Source organism: Cyanistes caeruleus, chromosome 6 (genome assembly GCF_971803275.1).
Source record: "Cyanistes caeruleus chromosome 6, bCyaCae1.hap1.1, whole genome shotgun sequence".
Lineage (NCBI taxonomy): Eukaryota > Metazoa > Chordata > Aves > Passeriformes > Paridae > Cyanistes > Cyanistes caeruleus.
The window spans coordinates 22,388,256-22,402,675 of NC_141706.1; the positions used below are offsets into that span (position 1 = coordinate 22,388,256).

General features: G+C 41.7%; 1 protein-coding gene across 1 annotated transcript in view; it reads left to right on the forward strand.

Annotated features, from left to right (window-relative positions):
- Window positions 1–2,088: 2,088 nt before the first annotated feature.
- The window catches only part of MOB2 (MOB kinase activator 2), a 108,965-nt gene continuing 96,633 nt past the window's right edge, over window positions 2,089–14,420 (forward strand). Inside the window, exon 1 of the mRNA XM_086895636.1 lies at window positions 2,089–2,258. Coding sequence (XP_086751762.1) covers window positions 2,242–2,258 — 17 coding nt within the window. The 5' untranslated portion in view covers window positions 2,089–2,241. The remainder of the gene's footprint in view (window positions 2,259–14,420) is intronic.

Below are 14,420 nucleotides of genomic sequence, written 5' to 3' on the forward strand. Positions count from 1 at the left end.
AGTGCCAGTTGCTGTATATTTTCCTTGATAAAATCAGAAGGAAAACGGCTAATCTGACACGACAAACTCATTGTATCAGAAGTCATCTCTGCTTTAAAACATGTGTCATATGACTAAACACCCTACTCCTGGTACAATGCATCCCACAATAAATTTGGATGGAGCTCATCCTCAAATGCCCTGCTAAAAATACCCATAACAAAGGGCAACAAGAAAACATAATTCAAATGAGGGACATCTGTTCTCAAATGTTTGCAGATAATGACTGGATCGAGTGTCTGCATAAAGGATAATTATTTTCTGCAGATGGTTTGATCTGGTATTTTAAACACTGTAAAAAATCCTTGCCCCAATCACTCAGGAAAGTATGGGGGGGCAGGGGGGGGTGTTGCTATAAGACCTTTTTCCTGTCCTCTGCTACATTTCCTAAATGCAAGGATAAGTAAAACTAAAAACAACAGTTTAAATGTATTAAAGAAAAATACTTCATTGAAATACAGACAAGATACATTTTCAAGTTCTGGCCTTCCATTTCTTATGTTACACTGCCATATACCCAGATAATTCTCAGGCCAAAGGTTTTTATAGGAGAACTTCAAAATAAAGCAGTTGTGTGTTGTGCAAAGGGATGCCCAGCAGATTTCAAAGGGAAGGTCCATTCCCAAAACCACAATATGCTTTTTAATACAAAATAACTCTACCACCTTTCCTTAAGACAGAGTGATACAAAACAACCATGCCCGAGAAACATTCTTATTAAATCACCCCCGACATCTCCTTGCAATGCAGTATTAGCCCCAGGATAACGCTGCTTTGTTGGAACTATCTTTGGAGTCCATGTGGTGGCTGGGACTGACTCATCCACCCAGAACAAGGGGGAGCACAGGTGGGTGCCCTTGGAGCCCCTGGCACAGCAGGGTGGAGGAAGCAGGGTAGGGAAGGAGGGTGATGGCTCAAGCAGCCTCTGAAAGAAGGTCCTTCCCTTGGAAAACTGGCCAGGAGTCCCATGAAATACCCATCATTCTCCCATAGCACAGGTTTTAATTAAAACACGTGTCAAAAGCATGGGATCACCTCCAGCAGCTCTGCCTCTGTAAACATCCCCACCTGAGCAGGTGCTGATCAGGAAAATCGTTCAAGAGGACATCAGTGTCACAGAGCCTCTGGAAATACTGTGCATCAGTGATCTGCATGGAAAAGATTTACCTTTAAAAGTCAGGGTTGTTCCGATCTCAACAAGTGCAGTGTTGGGCTGTCTAGGGATAGGAGTCATCCCCTCAGCAGCTGTTTGGTCATTTTTGCAATTACAGGAACAAAGAATCACAGGATTTTGGGTGAAAAGTAACCAGCAAAAAGACCAGAGGACATGGTCTTAAACTGTACCAGGACAGTACAGGTTGGACATTAGCAGGAATTTCTCTGGAGAAAGGATGATTAGGTACTGGACAGCGCTGCCCAGGCAGGTGGTGGAGTCGTCACGCCTGGAGGTGTTTCAGTAAAGACTGGATGTGGCACTCAGTGCCATGTCTAGTTGGCACGGTACTGTCCGGACACAGCTCGGACTGGGTCATTATCAGGACTCTTTTCCAACCCAATTGACTCCATGGTTCTGTGACCCTCTAGCAGAAAAGACAAGGCACAAGTGTGGGGCAGCCAGCCCGCATCCCACGTGCGAGGCTGCGGGACAATCTCAGGATGCCGAAGGGGCGACAAGAACAGCAGTCGCCACGCAGGATGGTCTTGTGTCAGTGCCTGGCGACCCCGTGGGAACTGCAGGTTCTCATCACGGTCTCTAATTGACACATTAATTTGCCTTGGGATGTGACCTCACGGCGTGCCTCAGCAAGAACTAGAGCACTGAGGTCCGAGCAGCGAAAGGGGACCGAGTGATGCCGGGGGTCCCCGGCCCGGGGGGCGAGCTCCACCACCGCGCCCGGACTACAGCTCCCGGCGTGCCCCGCGCGGCGGGGCGGTGGGGCGGCGCGGGGCCGCTTCCGGGTTGGCCAGCGCGGTGTGTTTACTTCCGGCCGCGCCAGTGCGCGAGTGTCAGCCCGGGGGGGGCACCCGGCGGCCGCCCCGCCCGCGGCCGGGGAGGGACCGACCGACCGACCGGGGCAGGGACCGACGGACACAGCGGCCGAGGGAGGAGCCCCGAGCGCGCAGCGGCCCCGGCCCCCATGAGCGGGCGGTGAGCGGCGAGTCGGCGGCCGCGGGAGCTTCCCGGCGCGGCGGGACCCAGCCATGGACTGGCTCATGGGGTGAGTGGGGCCCCCTCTGTGTCCCTCCCTCCGGAGCTCTCCCGGCCCGGCCGAGGCGGCCCCGCCGCCGGGCAGCCCGAGCCCCCGTGCGGCGCTAATGACTAATCAGTTCCTGCCGGCGGCAGCGGGAGGGCGGCTGCAGCTCAGCCCCGGGCGTCCCTGGGCGCTGCCGCCTGCGCCCGCGGGGACCGCGGGGTGCACAGCAGCCCTGGGCTTGTCCCGAGCGCTGGCTCTCTGGAAAAGTAACTTTTTCTTCTCTTTTCGCGGTATAGGCAGGCCAGGTGTGGCAGCTGTCTGTGCTTCCCACTCCTACAGTGTGGGGCTAATCCCCCTGCGACAGAACATCACTCTAAACCGAAAGGCGTGCCAAGGTTTAAATGGCTTTCTGTAGGGAAGAAGAAGAGACCTCGGCAGAGATTAACGCCAAATCAGAGCCACGCCAGGGGGCTTGGATAGCCTGGGATTAATAGTGCTAATTACACAGAGACAGAAGGTACAGAGCTGTTTGCTGCAGGGTTTAGGTCTGGAAACCTCAGTGCAGGAGAGGGAGATGCAGTCGATGAGAGTGACCCGATATGCCAGCAGTATCTTGAACGAGATATTCTCGGTTACTTCTTGCGTGAATTGTGCTGGCGACCTGCACTCAGGTGAACCGTGAATAATTATGCTTCAAAATCGCAAGAGCACTTGGTTTATGCTCCAGCAAAACTAGCGCTGCAGTGATAACCTGCTGCCCTTAGTTTGTTCTTCACAGCAATTTGGTCCAGTTCCTGAATGTGGTCTTTGCCATCTAGGTTGCCTCCTTTTCTAACACTGATGTGCCTAGAACAGAAGGTAGACTATTTTGTCGCAGTTGCTGGCTGTGGTGTGTTTAGAAGGGTCATTGGCGTGTGTGTTGCCTTTTGTCTGCAGCTGATCTGTTTGGCAGGGAGAGTGCACTTGTTACTTGCCTTCACACGGGTCACATCCAACTCTGGAACCAGTTGTCAATACAAAGTTTTACTGTGAGTCTGACCCCTCGCTCACTCTGGTGGAGGGAATGCTGAGTATCTGTGGGGTAGACACTGACGGCTGGCTTTTCCCCTAGCAGGCTGAGCAGCGGAAGGGCAATATATTTGTGGCATGTGAAGGGGTCTGGGTGCCATGTACTGCAAGCCTTGTGTAAGTCATAGGGCTGCACTCTGTTGTTATATGGTGTCAGTGACAATAGAAATGACGAACTTGTTTTGATGTGTTTTGTAACAACCGCTAAGCACTGGTGGTCTGCTACATTGACTTTATAAAAGTAAAAGCTGGAGTGTCAAAGAGTGTTACTGTAATTACAAAAAAAGGTCAAACCCGGGATTTATGCAAGTTGTATGACTCAAAATAATACATGCCCCACTTCAGCATCTGCACTTATTCTGTGCAAATTACATTGTAAAGCAGAGAAGACTCAAGGTTTATTTTAGCCAAGCTCTGAATATATTAGAATGATGGTTTTCTTATGAAAAATATTTTGGGCTTCTTGAAGTCACTACAAAAAAATTGGCATTTGTTCTGTACTTTTTTACCCAGGGTGAGTGGATCCGTCCATGTGTGGAAAAGACTTGCCTGTTTTCCCCGTTGTAATGGGAATGGATCCTGAGTCATTTGTGCGTTACTCGATTGTTCTCAGCTATTTCCTGATATGTTTCTCTCCTGACCAAACCCAGTATTGTCCAACTGATGCTCTTAATGTTTTCTCCCTCCTTAAAATGCTGCTAGTTCTATTTGTGCACATTTGGGGGGGATGGTTGTATGTGATTATGGCAGGAAGGGGGAGCATTGATATTTTTAAGTGGGAAAGGCTGGAAGCCCTAGGGGACCCATGCTGTTAGCAACTGTGTTTGTGAATGGAAACATCCGTCTTGCTGCTTGACAAAGAAACTGAGGACATTTGTATGTCCAGGCAGAAGTTTGGGTAATGCCACTTGCTCAGCCTTTCTTTCAGTGGGAGCTTCGGGTGTTTGGGTCTCTGACGTGAGGAGGACAGGGCTGAAGAAAAACCTGCTGAACAATAGGAAAACGGGTATCTCCCAGTAACACATTAGTTGGTATCGATGCCTCTGGCAAGCAAAATGTATCGGTCTGCTTCTTGGTAGTGTCTCTTTTTCCTAAGTGTCCTCACTAATAAAACCATTGTGATCTTTCTTATTCCTTACTGCTTTGGAAAGGTGGTGGTTTCCAGTTTCAGCTTTCCATACTTATCCTACCACAGCAGAAGGTCTTCTTATTGGCTGTGCTTTCATAACTTCTTGGTGTGAGAAACACCCTCTGTGTTTTTTTTTATTACTGAGAAATGATCCTTCGAGTGCAAGTGTGTTAAATTAGGCAGCAGTAACAGTTGCTCCTGTTCTAGGTCCTTGACCCTTCGAGCTGGTGTCACATTTATCTGATAGATGTTTAGAGTGAGATCTGCTTTATTCCTTCCTGGTCCTCCCCTTCCCTTGTGGTCCCTTGGAAAAGGGAGAAGGGTAAGTTCTAATCATACCACAAAGAGCAGCAGCCCAAGTGTCTCTGATTGCCTCAAACTACGTAATATACCAAAAAACCCCAAAATGCAAACAGAAGCTGAGGCTTACAAACAATTGTGAATTTATTACGGATTAACAAACAGCTACAGGCTTAAGTGGTCACACACCAAAACTCCTATGGGTGCTGCCTTCTGTTCAGTCAAGTGCTTCAAAATCCAGTCAAGTCCTAAGGAAGAAAGCTGAAAAGAATGAGCTGCTGGCATGATGCTTAGTTTAGCACCAAAGTAAAGCCAGAGACTTTTCTGTGGTTGATTAGTATATTTGACCCTTCCATTGAATGCAATATTAACACTGATGTTGGTGAAACATCAGTGTTAATGCACTCAGAATGGAGTGCATTCTTTGCATTTAAAAAAAAAAAAAAAAAAAAAGCTATTTTGAACTTACTTGTTTTACATAGGATATATTTTAAGTGCAATTTTGACTAGAGATCAGTGTTGCTTAATTGCTTTGCTCAACAGCCTTTGCCAGAGATCCATATTGCTCACTTTGGAAGAGATTCCAAACTTTTGTGTTACAAATAGCATTGATCTGCTCTTGAAGTTCAAATTAGCAACAGAGGCAGGCATTGTTCCTTCACTTATGAAACTTGCTTTTTAAATTTGTTTTAAAATATCGTAATAGGATAGGAGTAAAACATATTAATGGTGCTAGTAAACCTGACATGGTTTCATCTTCAGCAGTGCTGTCTGATGCTATCATGTCGGTTTTTCATAGGAGAGGAGTATTGAGTACTGTAGTGGTTTTGGTGAACCCTTATGTAATAAGGGAAAAGAGAAACAAAGTATTTTACAAACAATTACCTGTTAAACACAATTGTAACTTGAGCTTCATCTGTACTATTATCTTTGTAGTTTAGTAGGTTAATAGACTATACTGCTTGAAGCTGAGAGAGATGCTTACACTGATTTGACAAAGATTCACAGCTCCTTCTCCCAGCATTTATTAGAGTATAAGTGTAATAAAGAGAGAAAGGCTGTCTGCAAGAGGGATTTCTTCTCTGTTTAAGTTTTAGGTCTTGTCATACTATGCCCTGCTCAGTGATTTGTTCTTTCATATGCTGACCTAGTGACTTGAACAGAAGGGCCTAAAAATGATTGAAAGCTATCCATTTCTCATATTCCACACCTTCAGCTTTGAGGACAATTAGAGAAAAGCAATGGCCTGGAAAGATAAAGAAAATACAGATGGCAGACAAAGCAAACTTTTGGCCAGGACATTTGTGCCTGAAGACAGCACAGACTATTTCTGTCTACTCAGGTGATCTGTGGTCTGCAAGACAGAGCAAGTGGCTACAGCTGAAAATTAATAATGTCTAACAGAAACTAATAGCCCTCACACTTTTTCGGATTTTCTTTTGCAATGTCAGTTAATCCATTATAAACACCACATATATATGCTGCCTTGCACAGTCTTCATCTCATCAGGATAGGTCATTGGAAACTATGTTGTAGTGAAATAACACAGTAATATAAAAATTCAGTCTTTTTGAGTGTATGCTTTACTGGTGATTTTTAATAAACCATGTAAGAGAACTTCTCAAGGTCAGCACACTGCTAGATTTGTTTTGTAGAGGAGACTTCCATGTCATGCATGCATTTTATTCAGCTGTAACTGTCAAGGACTTAAATTTAAGCTAGCAAGTTTTTTCACTTGTTTTGGATATAGGATTTTGCTACACTACCCCTATGGTAATTTTAAAGGCTAGAAGAAAACACATAGTGCTGTTTTGTTGTCTTCCATTCTGCAGTTGTGGAAGGGTCTTTAAGAAATGTCCTCATAAGGCCTTAAGACACTTAAGTCCAGTTCAAGATGAACTATGGTGAAATAGGAATAATATTGTCATGCAGAGAAGTCCTAACCTTGAGCCATAACAGCTGAGGACTGCTTTTTTTTTTTGTGAAAAAAGCACACCAGTGTTCTAGTTCTGAGTCAGTCAAAATCCAGTATGATGTTTGTCACCTGTTAGACTAAACTTTTGCTGCTTTTGAATGGGGTGCACTGTTGCAGGATATCTCAAGTTGGAAGGGAGCCATAAGGATCATCAAGTCCATTAATTGTAAGGAGTGCATCTTGTAGTGGGAGCAGTGAGAAATCATCCAGCAAGCCTAGCTGTCAGTTTGGCTGGTGCATCATACAGTTGAACCTGCCTTTATTTAACAGACCTTTATATAAAAAGTAGGTAGTGATTTTTATTCTGGGTACTGTTCAAAACTTCCTAATTATAGAAAATATTTCTGTTAAAAGGAAGAAAGGAGTAACACAATTCTTCAGCTGCTGTAGCTGTAGCCCTTTCTTCCCTTCAGTCATCTCCAGTGAAGAAAGTCTTGTGCCTTTATAAGGCAGTCTTCGCTCTAGAAACTGCTGCAACCTCTCACCTTTCACAGCTTGCATGGCGTGTATCTTTGTTCTGTTTTTTAACTGACCTCACAACAGGTGTTTCCCTTGCATTCCATTCCCTGCAGATTCTTGGCTTTGCATGTCATTTTCCTTACTTTGAGGGAGCTGAAAATAACTCAGAATGGGTAAACCAGACATGTATGGTCCCATTGGGCAGGAAATATTCACATGCTCCTTATTTGTTTCTATTTATAGGTGTAACATTACCTGTTGGGTCCCAGGTTGCTCTCCCCAGATAAATCTAGGTCTGTCTGTGAGCCACTGGCACTCTGTTCACTGCTCACTGATGAGTCTTCAATATTACTTCAAAACCTTAGCAGACGTGAGCAGTGCCTCTGCTAAACCAGAACTTAACTGTGAAACAAGTACTTAACACTGTCTGCAGGTAAAATTAGATCTCCATTAAATATTAACTTGTAATATTCATTAGTATAGTAATGGAAATGTGCTGTTACTTTGAAATGTGAATTTCAAGGGCTATTAGAGTTGTAGAAAAGGAGTCATGACTGTAAGAGAGTAATTTAAATTTTCCAGGTGTGTCATTCCCTTATGTCTCCCTGGTTCTGAAAGTGCTCTGTTATATTACTGAGATGGTCACTGCCAAGGTTCTTTTGTAGTGCAGAACAGCTTGAAAATAACTGCAGAGCCTTGCTTCCTCAACTGTCCTGGTATAGTTAATTATTGATTTATTGGAGAAAATGCAAAATAAATCCTGTATTTTAAAACCTTTCTTACTTTAGCAAACCACAGAATTTATCAGTAAGTTACTTTGGTGAGTACAGTGCACGTGAATACTGGTTTTGTCTTATTAGAGTGCTCTTTTTCCAATGTGCTGAGGGACAAGAGTAGATAATTTTCAAAATCCCTAAAGTAAAAGGAGCACTTTACTTAGAAAAAGAGTTGCATATTCTTAAAGTGTAGCAGTACTCCTTCCTTGCATGTCTCTGCATGTTACCCTCTTCTCCTTTGCAGTAGCATCAGGATTCAGGAAGACTGATAGGTTAAGATGCTCATCTGAATGAAAACAAATCTTCTTTTTTTTTTTTTTCTGCCTTGTTTCCTCTCCTCAGGTTAGTTTTCAGCTAAATGAGTTCCTGCAGCCTGTTTGTGTGGCTACATGAATAATGTTGTTAGCACGATGGTGTTTGTGAGAAGAGAAAGCTTAGGGAACATTTACTTTGGTGGCAGAAAGGACTTAAATCAACTGAATGGAATCATGTAGTAATGTGATTATTAGCGGTAATTACTCTGAAAGTAATTAGTGATCTGTCTTCTGGTGATGTATCCTTCTGCTTGACTGTTGGGAAGAACTGCAGACTGTTTGAAAATAGGAGATGCCATGACTAGGCTGGTGTCCTGGAGCAGGCAATGGCATCAGTGCACTGTCACAGTTGCTGTCCCCACATTAGTGTAATGTAACATTAGTGTTACATTCAGTTACGGCTAAACTATAAATGTACTCATCGTGAACTGGATATTTATGAATAACTCAGACTTTCCAATTGGTTGTAAGTCATGTTTCATCTACCTGGGAGAAGTGCTGGCTGTGTCATGGTGTGAATGTGAAGGTAGGTGGTATTCTGGGTGCCTGGCTGAATCCAGCAGTCTGATTCAAGAGAATGTTCAGGAAGCTTGGTTCACACATGATGGCCTACGTGACTCTGCCATATTTCACTGGCAGTTTCCATCTGTTGCATCTGCTGGATGTGGGCCCAGGGAAAGCATACTTGAAAGAGTAAAATTAATAAGAGACTGCAATTTTTAGATAGCTGTGTATACAAGTTTGAACTCAGTGTTGTCTGCTCTGCATATTCTGCCATCACTGATGACCTATGAAACAACTTTAATATGTGTTTCTGCTAGTGGAACACTACTGAAGTCATCCTGTCCATTGTATTTTACCTGTGTTTAGCCTTTTATTATTGGTGATAAGGTTGTGAAGATTTCTTGCTAGGTTCTATTTTTCAAAGTCCTTCTTAGCAATTTTTCCATTCATCTTTCTCTGCAATTACAAAAAAAAAAAAAAAAAAATTAGCTGTGTCCTTAACTGTACATGAAATGACTAAATCTAATTATTTAAATTTATTTTTGCAGTTGTGTTGATTAGAGTAGTACTGGAAAGCGTTATATCAAGTGAGACTACTTGAGAAGGAACTGTTGCTTCATGGCCTTGTTCTGGCACTTCAAACAGTTGTAGTCTAGGAGCTTCTCTGTTCCTGACACTGTATGCAGTAATTTTAAATAATTTAATTTTGCAGCTAGAATGATGAATGTAACTAAATACCTAAAGAGCGGTGCGATAATTTTAGCATTACAAGGGGAAAATATGGCAGTTTTCTCAAAATTTAGTTTCCTTTTATTCAGTCAGCCAAGAGAAACTGGTCATGGTGCAAGTTTTTCATACAATCCTCAAACCTGTATCCCTGATTGTGGAAAAAGAGCACTGAAGTCACATATGCATGCACACAAAAAATAACCCCCAAACCAGAATTTAGATACAGTTTTCTGAGGAATGGTACAAATTAAACTGGAATCAAGACAGGGATGACTGTCATAGATCAAATTCCTTCTGAGTCTGAACACTGGAAGAGTAAATCCATCAAGCTAGAATGTAAGCCTGCAGAAAATTGTAACTTTAAATGATCCAGGTCTGGTAACTTGAGCTCTTCAGAATATATCTGCATGCTTTATAATTTCTTTTCCACTTCCTTTCTGTACTTCTTAGGTTATAAAGGTGGTTCCTGAATATTTTTATCATCAGTGTTCAGTGACTGGATCAATGTTTTTCTTCTTCTACACCGAAATGTCTAAATTCTTTGGACTTCTACCTGAGAACTCTCCTAGTATTTACACATAATGAGCATTATGTGTTATTATGTTGTGTGAAACAGATTGTGTAGAGGTGATCTTGACTTTTTTTCTCGCTGTTTACAAACTTCAGTCTAGAATTTCCTCATTTAGAAAACTTTTCTTTTACATGGTTCTTCATAAACCAGCATGGAATTGCTGAGGAGAGCCTTTGTTCCTTTGTTCCTTCTTAACAAGCTATGCAAAACTGGATGGAGATGTTTTTTTATGAGGAGGTGTCTACTTTGCAGATGGGCTCAGGTTACAGGATTAACTCTGTGGTTTCAGGTTTGTGTCAGGTAAATGATAAATAACTTTTTTCTTTTTTTTTCAGTCAGTCTTCTGTCTGATGATATCCAGGTGTTGCTGGAAGTCCAATCTGTAAAACCTTCATGATTATCATGTCTACTAGTCTTAGTGTGTGGCTGGTTTTCATCAGATACAAAAGGAACCCAGTTTGTAGTGAGGGCTAATAACTTTTATTAGACCAACAAATGTACTTGGGAAAGAAATAATAAGCTTCTGGGCATGCTTGTACCTCTTGTTTATGTTAATAGACTGATTTGAACAAAACCATGTTAATAGTATGGTTCCATGTCAGCTGGAGAAATCTCACCTGCTGGTTTAGCCAGGGACTGGTACCTTTTTAAGGAGCTGACCAAACTATATTCAAAAAGCCATATTTTGGCACTGGTCTTGCTATTTAAGGTTATCTGAATGTTTCCTAGGAAGGGAAAGAGGTTAGAAATTATGTATTTGCAGGTTCTGGTCTAAGGTATACAAATCCTCAGATGGCCTTAATTTTTTCCAGTGTTGTCTTATTTTGTTCTGTGAGCCAATCTTTCTTGGTCCCCTTGTAATTTCTGATTTGGGTCCTGGGCTTACCCACAGTTCTGATGTTCTTTTGGTCTTGTCTCTGTTCCCTTTTTTGTTGTAGCTAGATAGTGCCTTTTTTTTTTTTTTTTTTTTTTTTTTTTTTTTTTTTTTTAATTAGCTCAGTTTTGAGGTTTGGGAGAAATCTGACTTCTAAGAGGTAAACAAAAGAAACAATGAAAGGAGTACTTCAGCCTAATGGCTATAGCTGATTTTTTGTTCAATTCTAGCCTTACTCTTTCTAAGCAGAGGACACCCCTCTGCTGCTTGACTTGCTGGGCATTAAAGAGCATTGTTTCTTTTGTGCAGTGGGCATCTAACAGTGGTTGTTCTTACTGTGTCCCTTCTTCACTTGATTATTCTGGTGCCATTGGTAATGAGCAATTTTTGAAGACTAACCTGAAATTTCAGGGGGGTTTTGATTTACTTATGAATGTTTCATATTAGGCATATGATAGGCCTATGATATGATACCATGTGGTCTGGTGTAGCACAGGTTTTAGCTTTGAGTTGTGGGTGCTGTTCAAAATGCTGAACTGGGTGATTTGCATTTTTATAATCCCAGAGTGTCTGTACTGAGGTTTTTCTCCCTTGCCACACCCTGATGAATATGAAGGTACTGGCCTGAGTCACTTGAGCTTGTTGAGGCTTGAGCAAGTGGAATAAAGTGCTATGAAAACTCACCTAAGAAAGGGGAGATTGTGGCTTCATGCTTGTAATGTACGAGCATTTAGGTATTTAACTGCAAGTGTGTAGGTAATAGGTAATGTGGTTGGTTTGACTTTTAAAGGGGACCTTTCTGTTGTCACACAGTACTGTAATAAGCTGGTAGTTTTTATTTTGTTGTTTTGTTGTTTTTTTTCTTCTGGTGTTTGTAAGTGTTTTTCCAGGCTTGTTTCAGACAGGATGTGCAGAGTCATCCACTAAAATGTAGGCAGCTGTTGCTATATGTGGTATAACTTTTTAAGTGGGCAGGGTATTATTTACATGTTCACAGACTCATATTTTCTCATTATTGTTAATAGAATCAATGTTTCTGTTTAAATCAAGTTCCTCTTGGTTTTAGGTGGAGTGAAAACTTACCAGCTCTCACTGTTTGACTCCTTGGGAATACTTGCAAGGAGGCATCTTGTTAATGAAGAAGCATTTTCTGCAGTTCATGAAACACATGCAATATAAGCCACTATTTTGCAGGACAAAATCGCTTGCTGGGTTTTTTTGTTTGGTTGCTTTGTTTGGTTTTTTTAGTTGTAATCCATTTTAAAATTAAAGAACAAATAGTCTTACCTAGTAGATTTATGAATTCCCATGTTTAAACATTTTTTCTGAAACATGGTGGGAGGGCATTATTATAAAAAAGTCGGCAAGAATTTCTTGAGAAGGAAGTAACTTTTATAAAGACAGACAAACTTAAACACATTGCTTCTACTTGTTTAGGTGTGTCATCTGTCCACAGTATTTCTGAGCCAAGCTGAAAATGTAAAATAGAAGGGTGTTAAATATTTCAGTAGGGCATAATGATTTAAGCTGACATGGAGGTTGCTTAATTTCTGAAGGACAGCTTCCATGAAGGTCTTGATATGCTTTAAAAGATGCAATTCAAATTCACTCCTTTGACTTTTTGAGTGCCAAAGCACTTCCAGTGACAAACAGTAGGAAAAAAGAATTAAAATTTGGAAAACAAATCTGAGAATACATGAGAGATATCACCAGGCTGATAGTCCCCAGTGCTAAAAACAGCCCTTGCTGTCTGAGTAAGCAGACAGCTTTTGAGCAAAGAGGAAGCGAATATAGGAATAAGGATGGTGTTTATACATGTAATAAAAGTTCGTTAGCAGACATCATCATTTCCTGTCTGGGTTTAATAAAGGAATGATAATTATTTTCCATTATTACTAAGAGCTTAATTTTTTATTTTTTTTTTTAATAGTCCACACAATACTATCTTATGTACAATCACTGTTGGTAATTGAACTGTAGCTGTCAAAACAAATGCCTGAAGAGCTTGGACCCAGGGAATTCCAGTACATGCCTAACCTATAAGCGTGATTTATTGTTCATCCAGATAAATGTCTGTTGCCTGGTTTGTCTCATGTTCCCATTGAGCAAGTAGAGGCCTGCAGCAGGCTACCAGGTATCACAGGTACACATGTCTTTCTGTCTCTGGGGACTTCTCACTTGATTGTGGCTGCAAAAATTATGGCCTGCCCTTCAATCCCTGGCAGATAGTTATTGTCTTATGGATTGTATGTAATATTTTCTTGTGCTTATGGATCTAGCTAGTTTCTACATACTAAGCTGTGTAGGAGGTTTGTTTGTGTCTGTGACTTTACAGACAAAGGGTCTAGTCCCAGTTATGCCAAAAATCAGTGTATGTACTTTGATGATATCACAAGTTAGGCCAGAAGGTAGTATTGACCAGTCTCAAGGGCTAAGGCAGAGAAATACTAGTGATGTGAGGTTGGAACTTGAGAGCACCAACTACCAGGTCAGTGCATCCTTTATGGACCACACAGAACCTCAGTGGGAAAGAACCTCTGCTTTCTGGAGGGCTCATTTTGATAGTGTGATGGAAAATGAAACATGATTGGGCTGAAACGTGCAACTTTGTACAATGTTTTGTCCTCTGCTGTTACCTTTGAAACTAGAGTTCAGTACTGTTCAATGTTTTCTGCTCTTCTTGTGTCTATCAATGTGTGTAGAAGCCAAGCTGGACATAGTCAAGCTATGGAACAGTGGAGAAGGCTGTTGTGATGGGGGAGCCAGACTGCAAGTGCAAACCAAATCCACACAAAGCTTTTTGTTCCTAGCAAAGTGAAGTAGGAAGATGTTCTTATTTTTCTCCCCTATTCCTCTTAATTCCTCAGTTTACTAACCTTTAACTTAAGCTTTTTTAAAATGGCACGAAGTTCTGGTAGCTCTACAGAGAGAAAGCTGATTAAAACTGTTTGGTACTGCTGACCAAACAATGGAGTAGATTGGTCAGTATTCATTAAAATAAGAGGGATAATATATCCTAGCTTTGGTAAGGTTTTGGTTTCAAAATAATGCATTATTACCAAGGGTGTTGCAAATATGAAGTTTCTCAAAGACTGTAAGTGAAATCAACTGTCCCTTTATCCTTTTGCTGGTATATGCAAAGTATATGGGCTTGTTACATTTTAAAAAAAAAATAAGGCAGGACTCAACAGCTGTGGGAATAACTAATGCAAATTGGATCTATGTTCCCACTGAAAGTAATAATGTTCCTGCTTACAGGAACTCTCCCCATGACTTGTTTCCTTACGATCCCTGGAGACTAGTGGTGTGGGTGGAGTGCACAGGACATGAAGTAAAAATACTGTGTGATAAACCTGTCTAAAAAAAAGTCTAATCTCCAAGGGAGACAATGGTTATCATATAGCCATGGGCTACTCATTAACTCGTGGTTCCTAAAACAAAAATTATTCCAGACTGACAGCCAGCTACTAACATGAAACTGTTACTT